The sequence below is a fragment of the Patella vulgata genome, chromosome 2, assembly GCF_932274485.2.
Source record: "Patella vulgata chromosome 2, xgPatVulg1.2, whole genome shotgun sequence".
NCBI lineage: Eukaryota > Metazoa > Mollusca > Gastropoda > Patellidae > Patella > Patella vulgata.
The window spans coordinates 54,064,160-54,085,795 of NC_065880.2; the positions used below are offsets into that span (position 1 = coordinate 54,064,160).

General features: G+C 36.7%; 1 protein-coding gene across 4 annotated transcripts in view; it reads right to left on the minus strand.

The window, feature by feature from the left end:
* The window catches only part of LOC126811913 (synaptotagmin-7), a 113,024-nt gene that overhangs the window by 67,166 nt on the left and 24,222 nt on the right, over positions 1-21,636 (minus strand). For all 4 annotated transcript variants that reach the window (XM_050537968.2, XM_050537962.2, XM_050537967.2 and 1 more), the window contains exon 2: positions 2,864-3,004. In XM_050537968.2, the coding sequence (XP_050393925.1) occupies positions 2,864-2,894 (31 nt within the window). In that variant the 5' untranslated portion in view covers positions 2,895-3,004. The remainder of the gene's footprint in view (positions 1-2,863; positions 3,005-21,636) is intronic.

Consider the following 21,636-nt stretch of genomic DNA (forward strand, 5'->3'; position numbering starts at 1 on the left):
AGACCAGGCAGTTTACATTTTAACCACGCTTTTTCGCTACACACGACGATATCCCATTGACGTTGTAAATTATTCTTGGAGTTATTGGACTTTTTCTGACCTGCAACTTTATCAAGTTCCTGATGTATAAACACGACAAAATCCTCGTAAGCAAAAATAACATTTTTATCTATTTCAAGTTTGTTTATACCGTTTTAGAACAGAGTTTGTGTCACTATCATCTTTCAATAGATCCTCATGTAAAGTATTTGTTGGAGCTGTTATATTCCATGTTAAAATCAAATGATCTGGTATAACATCAGGCATATTTTGTCCATTCACCAGATTAGACATCTTAATCGTTTGAAAGTTTTCGTAATTACACGAAATTTGTGAGTAGTGATGACGTAATCAACCACTGACTTCCCATTTTTAACATATGTGAAGTTTTGTTCACCAAGGCGTCCATTAAGAATACAAAGATTGCTGTTAACTAAGAAATCTATGAGTAGCCCTCCATACGAATTCTCCGTTTAATCAGTTACCTCCCGTTCTGATATGTGGTCAACCCCTTGAATGAAATCACACTCAGATCCAATCCGCGAATTAAGGTCTCCACAAATACACAATAAACCTTCGTTTTGATAAATATTATAGAGTTTTTCTAAAAGGGTATCATAGAATTTTTCACCATCAATGATTCTACGGAGGGAGGTAACACACACATAATATAATTTTAAAACTGGGGTTTGCAATCACTGAGAACTACTAAGTGGTCAATCTGTGCACAGCCCTTATAGAAAATTATGTCTTGGGCGTTTTCAGTAGAGGTGTGTTAATTAACCGACCGGTAAAAAATGAATGTCAATGTTGAATATTGTTTAATTGGCGTGTTTTCTCGCTAGTTGCATTGTATATATATATATTTTTATGTTATTATTATTATGTTATATTAATTAGATTACTCTATTTCTTCTCTACGCTGTTTATTGTAACGGTTATTTGAGAAGAAAGTTATTATTATTATTATGATAACTGCACCAAAAGGAGTATAATCAAGGACCAACAGGCTTTATCTGACACGTACGTGTTAAATCAAAATTTGGGAAGTAAAACTGTTTTACCGTGCGATTATCATTCGACCGTGTGTTTTACGTAGGTCTTTGTATAATTAAAGACAGGTCTTTAGATATGCGTGTGTGCTCGCTATGATCTACGTTTAACCCTTTTGTATTGCGTACCATAAGTTGCATTTAATGAAATAAAAATATGGACCTTAATCTATCGTATACGGAAAGGCGAATATAATGTCATTTATAAATACCGACCAGTCAGCGCCCAATTTGAATATAATATCCAAGGGAATATAGAGAGTAAATCCAGCAAAAATAACCGAACTATATTTCTGCTTTACTACTAAAAAGACGCGCACTCACCGTTTGACATTTATTAAATTTATAAAAACGTTCCACGATGCGTAAATTGTGCATCTTACCTTCAATAGCAATATCCATAAAACAGAAATCTCCATATTGATAAATAATACGGCACAACCAACCGAACAGTGGTAATTTCCACACAAATGATATATTTAAACTAAAATCACTTTAGATTTTCACTAAATTTATATCGCATACAATTCAACGATCCTCATTCCAGAACTTGTAATTTATAATAGCCGCTTTTATGCAATTACAGAATTGTCCCGTGATCTAACATATCAAAGAAGCACATACGCCCGATATGACACGTAATCATTTTTGGAGACATGTCTTCTATTCTTACGACTATACTTGGCGTTTATACTGCGAACCATATAGTCACGATACTTATAAAGTTGCATTTAATGAAATAAAAATATTGACCTTAATCTATCGCACGAAATGCAATGTCGTCATTTATAAATATCGAACAGGTAGGCCCCAATTTAAATATCCCCGGGTATATATAGCGAATAAGTCAAATTTGCCGTATGTAAATATAATGTCTTCTTATTCTTACGACTGGCACCTGAAATAACCCAGCCACATCACAGAAAGCATTATCAGGTTTATTTTATAATCATTTTAGACATTGTTTCATTTGATTAAACGCTCAAGTTCCCATATTGACCTTTGATTGATGGTATGCATTGAAGGCAGAGTCGTTACCGCCGAAATGAAAAATAAAAATCAGCATGGTATTGTACTTAGATTACTAAGTTTAAAAATTCAAATTTTTCCCTCCACTAAAAACACGTCTTCACCACCCGGGGGCAGATAACTCTATATTAGAGTGGTTCATACTCATTTTTTTTAACAACAAACGGACACTATTTCGGGATTATTTTAACATTACAGTATATGATATGTTTATATAAGGACAAATAATTGACCATTGAACCACTCTATCTATATCACGGCAAGACGGTTCTGTAGCTCAGGTGCCGGTTGACATTGGATTGTAAAGAGTTTTACTCTATGTTTTTATAGTGACAATGCCAGTGTTTGTTTAATTCAACACGTATCTTACAGGAGAAATAATTAGGTAAATAAAATATATCTAAAATACATTTATGTTAGCAAAGATATGTTTATCAAAATGGGAAATGTAACATAGGTTTTTAATATGTAGAACTCATATGATTTATGTAGAACTCATATGATTTATGTTGGTCATAATTATATCTTAAATTACTAGATGGTAAATTTATCATGCACTGTCATGTATTTTCCAACCAACCAAACCATGCAAGTATGATATGAGAACAATAAAATATACCCTTAACTGGTATAATCAGTGTCGTCTTGAATCAATAGTTGTCACAATCCTCACAAGCATATTTGGCACCATTTAAATAGAAATTCCTGTTTTCTAATCTGTGATTACAAAGAATGTGACCAACCTGTACTTCCATTGTGTGTAATGATAGCCATTCTACAAAAATTAGTTTGTCTTCAGTAAGTGAGTTAATGCCAACAGTCTTGTTGGCAGCATCATGTTACCATTCGAAAATCCAGTTTTACACAATCTTGTATAGCAATATCTGAAAAAAAAAAAAACCGTTTTAAACAACTGAATAAAAAATATTTTTCTCTCTGCAAAAAAAACCCCCAGTAACATTCTCCACACCATTTACAGATTCAGTCTTTTCGCATCAAGACCACAGGAAAATAAGCCTTCATGAAACAAGCGAGGAACATTTGTAGAATTTGGAGGTTGTATTTAATCAACAGCTCTTTATTCAGTGTTCTTAATTCATAGTTCTTTTATTCATAGACCTTATTTCTTACTTCTTTATTTATTGTTGTATTTTGACATTTGTATCTTAAAATCAACATTTGTCTTACAAATCAGACATTTTTCTTACAAATCAGACATTTGTCTTACAAATCAGACATTTGTCTTACAAATCAGACATTTGTCTTACAAATTAGACATTTACGTCATATCAGACATTTATTTCATATCAGATTTTAAAATTGTATCTTTATTAATTTAATTGTCCCAGTAATATTTGCGGACTTTCAAGAATTTTTAGGCATTACGATGTCGAAGAAATACAAAGGTGTCATGACTTGTAAAACATACATTGATTTTAAGATACAAATGTTAATTTTAGTATACAAATCTCGAAATATGAAAACAAATGAAGAAATAAGAATTAAGGACTGTGAATTAAGAACTAAGAATTAAGAACACTGAATAAGTGCTGTTTGGTCTTCAACATTGCTGTGGCCATGAATGATTGCAAACAATTTCTATTTTAAAATTAAACCATAAAAATACCAGTGAGCATTGACAAAGTCTACGTAACATCATATTAGTGCTATAATTACATCTGCTTCAACCGTAGCTGTTCATTATCTTGTGACAATATATATTTATTGGCTTTGTACGGGTTTAACATCTCGTCACAACAAAATTTCAAATTGGAACTGTCAGGGGTCCTGTTGTTACATTCTATCCAATGACAATGTGTAGGCCAACAAAGATGGACATCCATATTGTCCCACCCTAACTACTTTATATATATATATATATATATACATATATATATACCAGGTGTATCCATTTCCCTATCCCAATCAAATTGAACTAGTAACATTCTGGCATAGTAGGCCTATTCGCATTCATGGTTGACTCGGACAATCTGACTAACCATGGCCCACTGACGAAAAGTGTCAAACATAAGCAAGATACGTTCTGATGAGTAGTATAAAACCACAAGGTAACTTGGTTCAACAAGATCTTCATACAAAGATTGATGGCGGGTTGTGAGCAGACATACAGAGCTTATCACTTTTTATATATTTAATTTTGATAGTGTGTAAAATTACTATGTGTCACTGCCCGGCTGTGTCAAGGTCATATGGTATTGACTTCATGACTGAACCCATACACCTAACCCTGATGTCATTGGTCTCAAACCATGTGCATTTGAATTATTTTTCCTCTGTGCTCTATGGCATTCTATGCAGGGTTAGCTACAGAACAGAAAGTCTGGGTCTCTGGGAAGAGTGGGCCAGATAAATGTTGCTGCAGGCAAAACATAGAGGCACTGACGTGGGATGGTACATTACCCCTCGATAAAGATGTTACAATTTTATTTACTTTTAAAATCACATTCCTTTTGCAATCTCAAAAAATAAGGCATATGGAATATTTATTTGGCTGTAGGCCACTTTTGACAGACTCGGCAGCGACCATAAGGCACTCAGTTGGTCAGGTCTTTAGGAGACTGTAAAATGGTTAAATTTAACATTCCGAAATTATTAAGATTTTGACATGCACTTGTTGGGCTTCTGTAGTAAAGTGCATTTACTTTAATAGAAAAAGACATCTCTTTATACATTTTGACCCTTGTAGGCCTATATTTCTGACATCACATGGTTTTTAATTAGGCCTATAGTGATTTTACCATATTGACAGCTAAATTTGCAAATGACGTGTTTATTTTGACGTGTTTATAGACCATTATTAATTTGCACTTTCTGTTAAAATAAATAGAAATGTGATGTCTTTACAAATTATTTACAATTATCTTATATCTTATCTTATAGTACCGGTATATTTAGTTATAGAACTGTATAAATCTCTCAGTGACATTAACATTTCTTTTCATTAAAAGTACACTGCATTCCATAATATGCATACAACCTGACAGAACTCTTTTGGCCACAGATCACTAAATATTTGCCCATTAACTTTAATGTTAATTCTCATCTCTTAGACCGGCTCTAACTTTTTCCCAAATTTACGTTGGGTAGAACGCTTTCTACCACAGATGGAGCAACATGTGGCAACCTCTTGCCCAAAAGCACGTCTGAGGTTCGCCATGGAAAACTTGAGATACACAAGCTGGAAGTAGAGACAAGAAAACGTGCAATTTTGGACCCTACATTTCAACCTAACCAACCTCTCAACTCTTGTATCCTTCCGCCTCAAAATCATGAATATTCACCAAAACCTGGTAGAAAATGTATTTTCAAACCCTTTTCTTCGATTCTAAACCAAAAAGTCAACAAAAATCGCCATGCAAAAGGGGGAAAAAGGGAAAGGGAGAGAAAGACTAAAAATAATTTTCGCCCTACATTCGTACGGCGTAGAAATATTTGGTGAGCTGTGTCCTTTTGTAAGAGATGAATAAATATCACTTCCTGTTCTGACTTTCATCTATGTAGTTTCCTGCCTAATTTATGAAAAGCCTTACCATTCAAAATCTACAAACATCACATTGGCAAATCAAAAAGAGGGAGAATCAGTGAAGCAGTATCTTTTGGAAGATTCACTACGTGATCGTCTGGTATGTGGATTGAATAGACTTTCTATTCAAAAGATACTGTCAGCAGATGCAAATTATCAAGAATCTCTAGACATTGCCTGTAGCATGGAACTAGCCGACAATGATGTAGCAGAATTTCAGTCTCTCCCAGGAGCAGTAAAATCTGTAAACAGAACTTCAGATCTGCATCATCACAAATGGAAGTCACAAGATCATGGTAACACTAAACCTAAAGTTGCATATATATAGATTATAGACAGGGTGCCCCACTTCAGTTTGTATTCGTTGCATGGCTACTACACACAGTCCACCACAGTGATAATACATAACATCAGTGTGTGATGGATGTGGTAAAGTAGGTCATCTTCATCGTGCATGTTTACAAGCTTCAACTTCAGGTGTTAAGAAGAAATTTCGTAAACGATATCAACCCAAATCCATACCCCAAGTGTCAGGAAAAGGAAACGAGGTTGATTTAGAAACCACTTCACCAGACACCATGGTCATACTTGTTAACATTGGAGAGAGAGAGAGAAATGGGGTTTAACGTCCACTCGACACAAACTAGTTCATTTCGGGACTAACACATGGTTCAATTTTATTTCAATCACTCACTTGCGCGTAGGGGCCTTTGGCAGTGGGAGGAAACCGGAGGACCCGGAAAAAACCCACGAGGTTGGACAGGCGACCCTACTCCTTGTCACGTACAACCAGGGGATCGAAACTCCGCCAGTTGACTGAATGACAGACCGTATGATACAGCGCGCACGTGCTGACCATTCGGCCATCCAACCCCCTTGTCAACATTGGAGAGAGAGGGAAATGGGATTTAACGTCCACTCGACACAAATAAGGTCATTTCGGGACTAACATGTATATGGTTTAATTTTATTTCAATAAATCGCTTGCGCGTAGGGGTCTTTAGCAGTGTGAGGAAACCGGAGGACCCGGAGAAAACCCACTAGGTTGGACAGGCGACCCTACTCCTTGTCACGTACAACCGGGGATTCGAAACCACGCCAGTTGACTCAATGACAGGCCTTGTGATACAGCACGCACTTGCTAACCATCCGACCATCCAACCCCCCTTTCAACATTGGAGGTCAGATGATTGACATGAAAGTTGATACAGGAGCCAGTTTGTCGTTACTGCCACACCAGGTCTATTTAAACAAACTAGGTCATATCAAGCTTCAAAATTCATCAGTACAGTTACGCAGCTATTCTGGTACGAAAGCCCAGAAGACTCATTCCAAATTCCAAATGCTAAATTCCAAATCTGACCCGAGGTTTGCTTCGGCAGATGTGAACATTTTGATGATCGGTTGCATATCAGTAGTAGTACTTGATCACTTACTCAGTTCCTCCAGTGTAAAATTTCCACGGATATTGAATGTATAGGTCAAATCTGCCGCATCGGCGACACTTATCTTCTCTGCAGCAGCCATGATGATTGTAATGTCACGTGATTATGTCGAATTTCGCATTTGGAATTTGGAATCTAGTAATTTGGAATTTGGAATCTAGTAATTTGGAATTTCGAATCTAATAATTTGGAATTTCGAATCTAGTAATTTGGAATTTCAAATCTAATAATTTCGAATTTCGAATCTAGTAATTTCGAATTTCGAATCTAGTAATTTGGAACGGGTGCTTATCCGGCCCAGGCATCAGATAGGTAAACTAGCACTAATTAGTTGTGTAAAATCATGGGTCAAATCCGCCGCATCGGCAACACTTATCTTCTCTGCAGCAGCCATGATGATTGTAATGTCACGTGATTAAGTTGAATTTGGAATCTAGTAATTTGGAACGGGTGTTTATCCGGCCCAGTCATCGGATAGGTAAACTAGCACTAATTAGTTGTGTAAAATTACAATTTATTTAAATTGAGGGGGGCTGCCAATGTGCTATTTTATTGGTAAGACATGAATTTGGAATGAGCCTTCTGGGCTTTCGTAATTCTGGTAAACACAAAGGACAAACCAAGATGTTACCTTTGATTGTTGTGAAAACACACGGTCCGGCTTTGTTTGGAAGAAATTGGCCCAGAGAAATGAAGGTTGATTTAAATGAAATCAAGAAGGTTTCTCCCGTTTCTACGTGTGTACATCAGAACAACCAGACCTTATTCAGCCATTACTCGATAAATATTCTGGTATTTTTGAACCAGGTTTAGGCACAATATCTGGTATCAATGCCAAACTGTACCTGCAACCTTATAGTGGACCAAAGTTCCATAAAGCCAAAACCGTTCCATAGAAAAAGAATTAGATCGCCTCGAAGCAGAAGGAATCGTTGAGAAGGTTCAGCATAGTGTATAGGCCACACCTTTGGTTTATGTTCCAAAAACTGACAAATCTGTTAGATTGTGTGGAGATTACAAAGTTACAGTTAATCCATGTCTCAACACCCTATAACAACCCCTGAGGATTTGTATAACTCTCTAGCTGGTGGAAAGAAATTTACACGCATAGATTTATCTAATGCATATCAACAACGTTTGTTAGACGATGGATCCAGATAATTTGTCACCATAAACACATCAAAGGGCATGTGCCGGTATACACGTCTACCTTTTGGAATAGCAGCATCGCCAGCTATTTTTCAAAATGTGACGGAACAGATTTTTCAAAGCACAGTTTGCTGATATTCTTATAGCAGGTGCAGATGACACAACTCATATCAAGAATGTCGATAACGTATTAAGCCGTCTTCAACAGTATAATATGAGACTCAAACCTGAGAAATGCTTATTTCTACAACTATCTGTAGAGTACTTGGGTATGATCATGACACAAAAGGAAATCTCACCCACGAGCGAGAAGCTAGATGCCATTGTTAAAGAACCAACACCACAGAACCAATCAGAACTCCGTTCCGTCCTTGGTATGCTGAACTACCATCAGAGATTCTTTCCAAATTTATCAACATTAGTTCATCCATTGAATTCCTTGTTGTGTAAAACTGTTGAATGGATTTGGAGCCTGGGCCGCCTTCGGCTCGTCCAAATGTTCGACCATAGTTCAACTAGGTCTCGACCATGCACACCCGAACTTGAAATGGTTAGACTATAGTCGCGACCATGCTTAACCAACCTTTCGAGGTCGGTTGAGGCTGGTCAAGTCAGATTAAAAATGGCGGCTCGCGACAAAACATGTGTTGTGTTGGAATTGTTATTTGAAATGAAATGAAATGAAATGAAATGTGATTTTATGGCACGTCAGCTCCAACCGGGCTATATTGCACTCCATCAAAATGTGCTTAACTGTCAAAGGAACATGACAGTGTTCACATTCTGGTTGAGGCTCTCGCTTTAAAATGAAAATATGAGTTTAAAAAGTATGACCAATGCGAGAGCGACACAAAACAACTTCATCCCTCCTGTTGGTTCTATAGGAGCTTGGCCAATCTCCTAAGAGAGGCTTAATGTGACGAAGTTTGTTTGTGTCTGCAAGATCCCAAGACCATTGCCAGCGGTCATATATAAAAACATTAATGGACGATTTAAAATCGGTGAACGGTAAAAGAAATTGTGACATGGGAAGATCTAAAGCAGACTTGGCATCTAAGTCTGCTTGATCATTCCCTTTAATATCAACATGACTGGGGAGCCAGCAAAGGACGGTGTCCTTGCCGTTAAACTCGTATGATAGCAGCAGACGATAAATGTCTGCTACTAAAGGGTGTACAAGCTGCTTATTATTTATTGCCCGTAAAGAGGACATAGAATCAGTAAATATAATGTGTTTTAAAGATGAAGAGGATTTAATGAACTCCAAAGCCTGAAAGATGGCCTGGAGTTCAGCTGTAAATATGGAAGCAGCAGGAGGAAGACGAACAGAAATGGTCTCAGATGGCGTGACAGTAGCCGAAGCTACCCGATCACCATCTTTGGAACCATCTGTATATATTGGAGCATAATCACCATATTTAGACCTTAACTCTCTGAAGAGAGACTGAAACACTGCGGAACTAGTATCTTTCTTTTTATTTTTTGTAAGATCGAGATTGATCTTGGGAGGGAATTGTTATTTGAAGATAGAACGTATACTACCAATGTTGCTCCAGAACCTGAAAGTTATTTAACTTCATATAACATATTTAAGTAGATTCCATATTATATAAGGTGGATAATCATGTTTTATCAACCAATTCGACCAAGAATGGTGTCAGACTGAAATTGTGAAAGTGACAGTATTATAGTACAAATATTTCATCTATTTGTGAACTTTATTTGGAAAAACAGAAACAAAAACAAACGATTTTATTCATAAATACGTCAGTTTGATATACATTGTAAATATAAATTATGTAAAAAAAACTCTGGATATTTTGTTGGTTTGTTCATTTTTTTTTGTCTGGGGATAACTCGGTCACTAACTCAACTGTGAGTAGATTTCTTGAAATCGTCGTTATCATATTCTACCTCTGGTATAGCGTTTTCAGCACAGTCTTTGGCAAACGTTCCGAGAATTTATCTCCAAAGAATGATGTGGTCATATCAAAGTTCTCATTAAGCAAACTTGCGTTTTCCTTAATTAAAAGGTTTTGTAGCTGTTCATTGAAGATAGCGGCGTCCATTTTGACGACTATGGTCGAACTAGCTTCCGTTCGGGTGTAGTGAACTATACTCTGCCGTTTAGTCGTGACCATACAAGCGCACCCGAAGCTGCCCAGGAGTGTATAACTGCATTCAATACTGTGGAAAAGGTATCTCACATCAGCCCCAGTTTTAGTTCATTACAACCTATCGGTACCACTAATCTTGGCATGTGATGCATCCCAATATGGACTTGGTGCTGTATTGATGCAGAAACTTGAGGATAACACAGAAAGAGCTATAGCCTACACTTCCAGAACTTTGAATTTTGCCAAGTGCAACTACTCACAAATTGAGAAGGAAGGCTTGGGAAATATTTTTGGAGTGACAAAGTTCCGTATGTATCTGTACGGCCGACCTTTCTCGTTATACACAGATCATAAGCCATTAGTAAAGATATTTGGTCCCAAAACAGCTGTTCCAGTCTTAGCTGCTGCAAGACTTCAACGATGGGCAGTAATTTTATCATCGTACACCTCTCTTAGTCTCCCGTCTGTCTCAAAAGACAATGGACTTCGCCTGGAATGTCAATTCCTTGATCTGAAGCAGCGTCGACTGTGACTGTGAAGTCCAATTCTGGAATGGCAGTCTCTGTCACAGTTGCTGCAGGTATATGATGTTAGTATTTAAGGAGTGTTGAGGCTGTTTGCAATCTCTGCCGCTCCCTTTTGTCATGCTACTGCTGCTCCCTCTTTGCCCCCGCTCTCTTCACCCCCGTGCACACCACTTGACGCCTTCATTAATCTTGTACTTTTGTTTGAGTAATTTAGATTTGTATGTTTGTACTGTTTCGTGATATATACTTTGAGACTTGTCAGTGAGTTTGGTACTTGTCTAAGTTCATATCCACGAATCGCCTGATCTGCATTGTCTTGTTCGTCCATATTTACTTGTTATGGGTACATGTCTGGTTGCTTGTCTTGTAAGTTGTAAGAAAGGCGATGGTTTTTCACTATTGGACACCGATAATCAATCGGCTAACGATAAAACAAATTCTTCTGTACTTTATTGCAGAACCAATTTTACCGTGAAAAACTATGCAGCTCTAATCATAGTTTAATAATGTGTTGTAATAACAGCACATACTGAGACAGTAAAACAAAGTCAAAACGTGTTTGTCACATGCAAAAAATAGAGTCCACAAAACATTCTAGCCAAGGGAGATTACTCCAACCTACAATTTCATCATGTTAGGAGTAAGATCAGTAATTGTCTTCATATGCACTACAATACATTTGTGTCAGATATGACGAGAAATGATCCCTTTTGCGAAAAATAAACATTCACGGTGAAAAGTAGAAGGTAAGGGTTGCAAAATAGCCCGAGAACAGAGGTGGAAGAAGAGCGGTATTTTACCGTATTTTCATATTGCAGACATAGCAAGCGATAGGAACTGTCGGCGCACATAGTCCGATAAGAGACAGTTCCTAGAGGAACTAGGATTTCCCCCCAAGATTTTCTTACGGTCAAATCGGTTTCTACACTATTATCTACCAATATTTACATTATTACTACCAGGAGAGGGTGTCGAGTTTCTATTGTTTGTTTATTTCGATAAAAAGTAGAAATACAAATTGACCAAGGCGCGGATTCACCAATACAGTGAGCCGTCGCAATTCGCGTTGATGGAAAATCCCCGGCCGGTATTCCCCCGCGATCGTCTCCCGTACATAAACGGTATCTTTGCAGATATTGAGATTGATATTAAACTATTACAATACAATTGCTCATAATACATTTAAATTAAACAGTAATTCAGAATCGTAGATTGAAGTTGGCTATATTTCAGCCGTTGGCCGTCAGATTTCACACTCAAGTCACGTGACCTGAAACCCCTAATATGATTAATAAAACAGATAGGCTATATTGTGAAGTTGTAACATTTTTAATAAGAAATACCAAATTAAAATACCAATTATACAGAGAAATCTCAATCACATAAAGGCCAATGCTATCATAATAGCAAGAAGAATTGAACTTGCTTAGAAAGATATGAAAACATTGGCAGGTAGTGATAGTCAAAATTATTGTTGCGCATATCGTGAGACGCAGTCCGTACAAAGAATACGCGTACAAAGAATACGAAGGGGTGGCTATAAGAATCGACCAAATAAACTCTTTAAAAAAAAAGAAACGCACAGCCCATTTTTCATCAATTTTTTTTAATTGAACGGGATCGTTGTTTCCATAAATTTTACTTGTTTTGAATGTCATTATGTAAGGATAAAAGAAAATCATTGGATTTAAATGTACGGTCACTAATGGTGAATGGTCATACTTTTTGCCGAAATTTGTTTTCGCTTGATTGCACCAAGACACACGAGTTTAACAACTTCGCAAGCTTTTCGCATGAAACCCAAATCTTAAGCCTTTAAAATCCAGAGGTTCTGGGTTTCAAAATCTGTCGCACATGTAAACACTCAACGAGCCAATTATTGCCATATCCGAACGAAGACCAACGCAACAACGTTATCGGTCGGTTACAAGCAGGTGAATACCAAACAGATGTAGCCAGGTTGCTGAATGTTTCCCAGGGTACCATATCTCGCCTTTGGGATAGGTACCGACAGCGAAGTTCAACACGTCACCGCCCAAGTTCAGGCCAAACAAAAATGGTCACGCCTGCCCTGGATCGTCACATCCGGTTACGTTATTTGCGGAAACGGTTTACAACAGCGACCTCTAATGCAGCAGCAACTCCTGGACGGCATAGGATCTCAGACTCGACAGTCCCTAGACGCCTACGTGAAACCGTATTACAAGCCAGACGTCCCGTTAGAGCTGTTGATTTGAAATACGCCGACACCGTCAAATCCGACTTCAATTGGATCAGACACACAGGGTATGGCCACAGCAACGCTGGAGAACAGTTTGGTTCAGCGACGAGTCGCGGTTCCTGTTGTAACAGGGCGAGGGTATATCGACGACGAAATGTCAATATGCGTTTCTTTCTTTGAACAGTATAGATTTAATGGTCGTGTAAGATCAAGTTTTCGGCGTCAAGCAACGCAGAGTTACAGACGAGATCAACGACCACAGAGTTATAGATCTGATCAACGTAGACAACAACCTGTTATTAATAATCAAGATCAATGTTTCCGATGCGGAAGTAACCGTCACCGAGCTCAATGTCAGAAAGTAGGTCATTTCGCAAAGATGTGTAACGCCAGGAACAAAAATCGAGTAAATCAGGTCGATACAGAAGATGGTAGTGATATTGCAACCGAATTAACAGTTTTGACTGTAAAAAATTGCGCAAAATCTCAAAGACTGAATTGTCTTTTGACAATACTGAGTTAGATTTTTCTGTAGAAACTGGATCTCCGATATCCATTATTTCTAAGCACACGTATATGAACAACTTCAGTGATCGTCAACTATACACAGCTGATAAACCTCTGAAGTCTTACAACAAAACTGAAATTAAAGGAAGATTCTACCTATTATAGTAACTTCTGGTGATGATTTAATTGGAAATGATTTGATTGGTAACCTGAATATGACAATTTGTGTTAAACCTGTTACTGCTGTTAGTCATTCTACATAGGTTCAAGTCAACAAAATTGACCCTTTTAGTAAGTTGAAAACTGAATTTCCTGAAGTTTTTACTGGCATTGGTCGAGCAACAAAATTCCAGCACCACTCAGTTCTCATCGAGAACGCCTCCCCAGTCGCTCAAAAAGCCAGACCATTTGCTTTCGCTCTCGAACAAGAAATGAAAGATGAAATTGACGATTTACTCAACAAGAAGATTATCAAGAAAGTCGATCACTCAAATTGGGTTTCACCTGTAGTGATATCACTCCGAAACAATAACAAGATTAGACTTTATGTAGAACTCTGTGCTGTTAATAAAAACATTTTTCCCAATCAATACTCACTGCCGAACACTGAAGCTGGATGTGAATAACGCATACCATCAATTACCTCCGAGTCCCACTACACAGGAACTTACAACGTTTACAACATCTTTTGGGTTGTATCGATTTTAAACGGGTCCTTTTAGATTAACGGACATTCCCGGAAAGATTCCAAAACATGACGAGCATGATTCTTTCAGGTTGTCGCGGAGTATTTTATCTGTTAGATGATTTTCTGATAGTTGTCAACACGGAAGAAGTCCATGATCAAAGACTTAGATCGGTGATTGCACGTCTTCATAAAAATGGCCCAACTCTCAGTCCAAATAAGTGTTTCTTCAGAGTTCAAGAAGTGAACTGGTTAGGATTTAATATTTCGTCCAAAGGAGTTAACATGCTTACATAAAACATTGACGCTCTCCGAGATATTCTACCTCCAACAAATGTTAAAGAAATCCAGAGTGCCCTAGGATTATTTAATCATTATTCCCATGTTATTCCCAATCTCGCCGGTGTATACAGAGCCAATTCGTAAACTCGTTCGTGCTAATCAATCATGGGATGGACTCAAATTCAAGACAAGGCGTTGGGTACTTTGAAAACTAGTTCAACTTCACCTCCAGTTCTAGCTTTCTATCGAACTGATTTGCCAACTTATGTAACATGCGATGCCAGTGATTATGCCTTGGGTGCTGAACTTTCTTATTCAAGATAATGGCGAAATCCGACCAGTCGCATTTTCTGTGGGCTGTTAAGAAATGGGACAGATACCTGTGAGGTAAACATTTTAAATTGGTTACAGATCATATTTTTTTAGTAACACTTCTACAATCGACTAAAGATACGTCAGGACACGAACCAGCTAGCATTGCCGCAACACTTTTAGAGTTTGATTTCCAGGTGATATACAAGAAAGGGTCAACCGACGTTATAGCGGACGAGCTATCGCCTTTACGTTAACAGAATACTAGTGAATCACAACACGACAATGAATTTGTGTGTGCCATTTCGATAGATGAATCATATTTGTGTGAATCTCTCACTGTGAATTCTGTGGGAATAACCCATAATGCTCTTACTGAGGAAACGCGTAAAGATGATGTTTTAAATCAAGTTGTTGAATTTTTGAGTACTAATTCATGGCCATAATGTCTTAGTGATGATGTGTTACCATATTTCCATATTGGTGAGGAACTATTTGTGTTTCGAGACAACTGTTAGGTTTTGGAAACCGAACTGTAATTCCAAAATCGTTAATATAAGATATCATAAACAGATCCCATGAAGGTCATTGTGGGATTGTCGGACACTGAAAATTTTGTAAACATTTTTGACAGTTGTGCCAATAGTCACAAATCTGCAAAACATTCCACATAAAATTTCTAAATATCCATAGAATGATATTGCTATTGACATTCAACACCATTTGAATCTGCACCTAAGGGTCTAAATTTCTGATTAATATTATTGACTATTATAGTAAATGGTCAGAATGTTGTATGACTGATAATATTACTTCTCAGTCTGTTAATAATTTTCTTGAAATTATTTTCAGTACATGGGGAATTGTTAAATCAATAACCAGCGATAATGGCCCTCAGTTTATAAGTAAAGAATTTACTGAGTATTTAGATAGTCTAGGCATAGCGCATATTCGCACCGTTAAATCTCTTTTGCAAGCAAATCTTCAGTCTAAATTTATTTGGATTACGTCCTTACGTACTGTTCTGAGAACAATTTGCTGTACAAAACATGCGACGACAAATCAGACGCCTTTTTTCTTATGACAGGGAGAGAAATGCGGACAAAACTTAGTATGCTACAACCGTTCAGTAATCTTCATTGTTCTAATGATGTTTATAATGATTATGTGTCAAAGAAACAAAACATGATGAAAGATAACAAACATAGAGTTGTAAGTCATACATTTAACGTTAATGATTTTGTGAGAATTAAGTTGAAAAATATTCGACATGGGCATAAACTGAGCTCTCATTATTCAGATCCTTAAAAGGTTATTAATATTCAAGTTAATGTTTTAACTTTGGATGATGGTAAAAAATGGCATTCCAATGACTTAGTTTTGTGTAGAGCTGAAAAGGTGAATTAGTGATAATTTACAAGCCAACCCTACGATTTGCATTCCTAATTCACATTCTACAAACTCTCAAACAAGTATGTATTCTAATAGGAATGAGAGTTTAAAATTTTCTAAACGAAGTAGAACTAAATCTATATATCTTCAAGATTATACACAGTAAAATAGTGTAGTATACTTCCAATGATTTATTCATTATTTAATATGTTATGACTTAAAAAAACCAAAAAAAAAAAAAAAAAAACCCAAAAAAACAACAACACAATATTACAGTGTTGTAGATGGACATTTATAACCGTCTAATGATTTGTTCATTCGTTCAAACATTCAAACTAGTTGAGATAGTACATGTATTTCATTGTAAATCCTTCAGTGTTGTTATTTGATGTACATTAATAAGTGTTTAACTTTCTAAGTATTGAGTTGTATAACTGTTATAAACTGAAATTTAATTACTATTTTAATTATATTTATGTGGCAAGCTAGTCGCTGTAATGTTAATTTCTATTTTCTTCAAAAGAAGGGAAAATATGTGATGTCTTTACAAATTATTACTGGTATGTCAACAATTATCTTCCGTAGTTTTATAACTGTAATTTATACGCATGCGTACTAGTCTACGTATGGAATATGTGCATGTTTCCGGGGACGAGTTCTTACTCGCTACAACCCACACTGATCCGCAGTGAATATTTGCTTGGCCGCGACAATCACTGATAAGGATGACATTGATGCGGCTTAATGAGCTAGAAATATTAACTTTTTTCCTGCGACAAATTAAATTCTAAAACATTTTTTGTATATATTGGAAAATAAAATAAAGGCGTTTGACGTATTTGTAGGTAAAAATTATTTCCGATTTAGTGTAAATGGGTATTAAATTGACTAAAATGCAGTATTCTCTCCGAAGCAGTTATGTCTTATGTAAACAATGCACGCGCCATTCAGCCAATGATTCACACCGCGTGCTGTGACAGCACGTGTTAAGGCAGTCATCTATGACAGAGATATTATACGAGACTCGTAATTCTCTGTGAAACAGATTGGCTACAACCATGTTGTAGAGATGTCATGCCTTCCATAATAAAGCTATGGTGGCTGTTAGCGGCCAGTCAAATGTCATCTAAATCGTCGCCTTATACCGAATTGTCCTTACAACAAATCACTCACAATGTTATCATTAATTTTCAAAGTCGCTCAGATCAATGCATTCTGAATAGTCCTCGCACTCATTGTCAACAAGCTCCGAGAAGACAGAATGTTTTAACAAACCCGGGCTTGGTCTTCAACAACTTCCAACATATCCGCAGCTTTAGACCGTTCTCCCATCCGACGGCCTTGAAGAATCCACGGGCTCTTGAAGGGATTAAAATAAAACTTCTTACTACTTGACTATATATTATATTATAGTATATAAAAGGTATTTCAGCCGCATCTTTGTTTTCACGTCTTCAAGACATTTCGTCTGCTACCATCTCACAATACTCACTAGTTCTAACACTTCCCGTCGTTTTTATTGCCAACGAGGCCTTATTTGATCATTATTCAGCTTCCGATGTAATTAAATTGGTCATTTTACAGTGTTATTAATTACAAATCAAACTTGAAGCGCTATCACTTGGCGACAAGCAACTTCGAGAGACCGGAAATAACACGAAATGGGGTCAAAGGAATTCCCTTTTGTTTTTATTAGTAAGTCTAGATCATCCAGTCATTTCCTTTATTAACATCCATTATACGAGATTTGCTTAGGGACTGGGTAGTCTAGAGTGCATCAAAACAAACCCATGTGTGTTTGTCAGGTGAAAATGAAAAAAAATGTCCCTAGGTATTAACTCCAGAGCAAAGCCAGGCTTTTGAAATTATTAAAACGGGCCACAATATTGTTGTAACGAGTCAGGCAGGTACTGGCAGTGACAAGAGTATTCTTTTGCACGAAACGTACAATGAATGAATGAAATATGGTTTTATGGCACGTCAGCTCCAACCGGGCTATATCGTATCACAAGATTTTATATGCATAAATAAAAACAATAACACAGTATATCTAATTTAAAATAAAAAGAATCTTTTATGCATATAAACATTTAAAATATGAAATATTACATAGATATATATATATCGACCGAAAGTTAACGAGGGAGCAAATAGTAATGGATATAGCATTGCTACCACCCTGTCGTCAATGTCGTCAAACATTGCAGCTTCATAAACTCTGAGCGCATTTCATAGCTCGAGAATGGCGTTCAGCAGGCATCAACTATTATGAAGGCACAGATTCTTGTGACAATGGTTTGAATGAAGAAATTGAGCCTACTGTCTGAACCGTGGTAAATTATAAACAGATTTCTTCGATTGTGAACAAACTACTGAATAATTGTTATTAAAAACTTGCCTATGTGTTTGAAATCACCTCCGGTTGAATAAAATCCATTGCACAATTACAACGAAAAAAAAAAAAAATCTCTCTTGAAAAGTCAATGTTTTTGCTTATATTTTCGACAGTGTTCATCACAACTTTACACATTTCACATGAAGAGATAACCCTTACGTAATACGTTGAAGGGGGTAAAGGTTGACAAATTTTGACAATCACGTGTGTTGTAATCAAAACAGCGCACGACCTTTTCGATCGTTTGAGCTTGGGCAACAAAAATGGCAACTGAAGACAATGACATTAATTTGGAAACAATTTATTGTCAGTCTACTAAATTTTATTCACAATGAATACATCACCGATTATACGAATACTCGTAAATATAATATTGCTGTTCACCCCATAATTTCACCCCTGTATATTATATATATATTTTTAAAAATTATTACTTCCCTGTCAATTATAGGCAACTTTGTGGCTGACATTTATAAATAAACACATTTTATTTCATAATATTAATTGATCATATTTCATAACGCGGGGTCTAATCCCAATGCTCTGTGGTTATTAGTCCATTTTTAAAGTTTTATGATTACCACAAAAACTATGAAAAAATGCCACCGCTTCTCAATACTTTCCATATTTAATTCACTTTCCGACTGTCCTGATTAAATTATTTTTTTGTTCATTCGACAGATATTGAAATCGAAACATTCTTGATAAGAACAGTTCGGGATGTCTAAACATCGTTTATCGTCTTTATAAAAATGTATTTAAAACAGGGGATCACGTGGCTAAGTGGGTAAGACGCTGGCTCGCTAGCCTGGAGGTTGGGTGTTCGATCCCTGCATTGGCCGAGAAAGTTCATCCAGATTTTCCGGCGTGGTTCCTCCATGTCAGTGATGCAGGACGGAGGGCCTGACAAGGACAGCTGTCTTGTCCTTCGGATGAGACGAAAAACCGAGGTCCCGTGTATATATTGGAATGCACGTAAAAGATCCTCTGGCAGTTGGAATTCGATATAAGAGTAGGCCGTAGTGCCGCTGCCCGGGCAAAATGTAAAATACATCGGCATTTATCTCGGCTACAGCAGATTGCTGAGGTTAATTGACAGGACTGCTTAAGTTCATCAGGAAATATTAAAAATATTCAAGGGTGAGATTCAAGGCCAGTAAAAAAAATGTAGTTCAATAGAAATAATCCCACCGAACTCTCCTCAAATAATGAATACAAGACGGAAAGAAAATACCGGATTACGGGCGTATTTATGTTTGTAAACGCCCAAACTCATTACTGGGTCTGAGAGCAATAGTTTATTCATACACAAAATTTGAATTGTCGTAAAAGAGCCAAACACCTTTACGATAGACAAGCCTTGATTTGAGTTTGACCCCTTATACGAAATAAACTACCCCGATAAGTTACGTAATTAGCTTCCAATTTTGTATTTCTCGGTGTAAAAGTTTGTGAGGAGTTCAAATTTACAAGAGAGAACTTTTTTATTCGCTGCAGGATATATAGTTGTACAATTGATTTTATATAACCGGAGGTAATTTCAAACACACAGGTAAGTTTATAATAACCAAAGTAATCGAAGAAATCCGTTTAAAATTTATCACGGTTCAGACAGGTGGATGGAGACAATGATGCCTGAAGATGTGCAGGAACTGTTTATTGACAATGAGTGCGAGGACAATTCAGAATGCAGTGATCTGAGCGACTTTGAAAATCTTTGATATAACATTGTGAGTGATTTTGTCATACCAAGATACATTGTAAGGACAATTTTAACTTACTATCTGGACACGTAAACATTTTACACTTTGTAATGCTTATTTAAAGCGAAAAGGGAGTGGATTATCATTTCAAAAGTATACAGTACAGAGTCTGATAAGTGTAAAATAGTGATATAGTATAATCATGATAATAGTGTTAAATAATTTAATAAACACGCTGAAAAGATGTCGAAACCGGGCGAGTCCATTCACTTAATTTATTAGTACTGATACTTTTATTGTGTAATAATTACAGTGTCCGCGTGTTTAGCGAACTTCTATTTTAATGTATATTTAAGGATTATGGAAATTGCGTATATTGTATAAACATACACATCTGGCATTGTACGAAAAATATCGCGGGGAGTAAGTCTGCTTATTGGAGTGGAGTTTTTAGTCACAGATATGCACTAACTGGCCAGTAGTTGCTTTGTTATCGGTTATTGTTCATTGAAAACCGAGTGTAACAAAAAGATGTATTCAAGTGAAAGTTTCTTGCAATATCACTTTATGCTTTTTTTTTGTCTCCCGGCTTTCGAAGAAAGCAGGGGACTATTAAAATGGGTTCGCCCGTCTGTCTGTCCGTCCGTCCGTCCATCCGTCACACTTTTGGGGACACAATAACTCTCTTTCTAATTGAGAAAGCGGAGATAATCAATTTGATTGGTTGAGGCTTTGGGACACGATAACTTTAGTTCTAATTAAGTGAGAGAGATGAAACGTCGTCAGTTCTACACTAATATACACCATACCAATACCATGTCCACGGTTGTCATTATGATGATTATGATAGACTTATTCTTAATAATAAAGCCCCCAAAATATACCAGTTGACCAAAACAATTTTGTTTTTAGGACAGTAAGGTAAGACCTTTCAATCATTATTTTTTTTGGTTGACATTGTTGAATTAGAACTGCTTTTTAATGGGCTTGTCATACTCGTTTCGTTTGATTAGACCTAATCCTACTTAACACTGCTGTAATGGAAGCAAATTTTTGTTCCAAATTATGACTGGTCAATAGTCCGATTAACAACCAATAGCTAACTGCGTTAAAACATGATTACGCTTTAAACAGAGCTCCACATTGGACCAAATATGTTTACATAACGTTACGTCATGACTCACGGTTTTATTACGCCCAATTAACCAGTGTATAGTAGAATATTGCAGAAAAACTA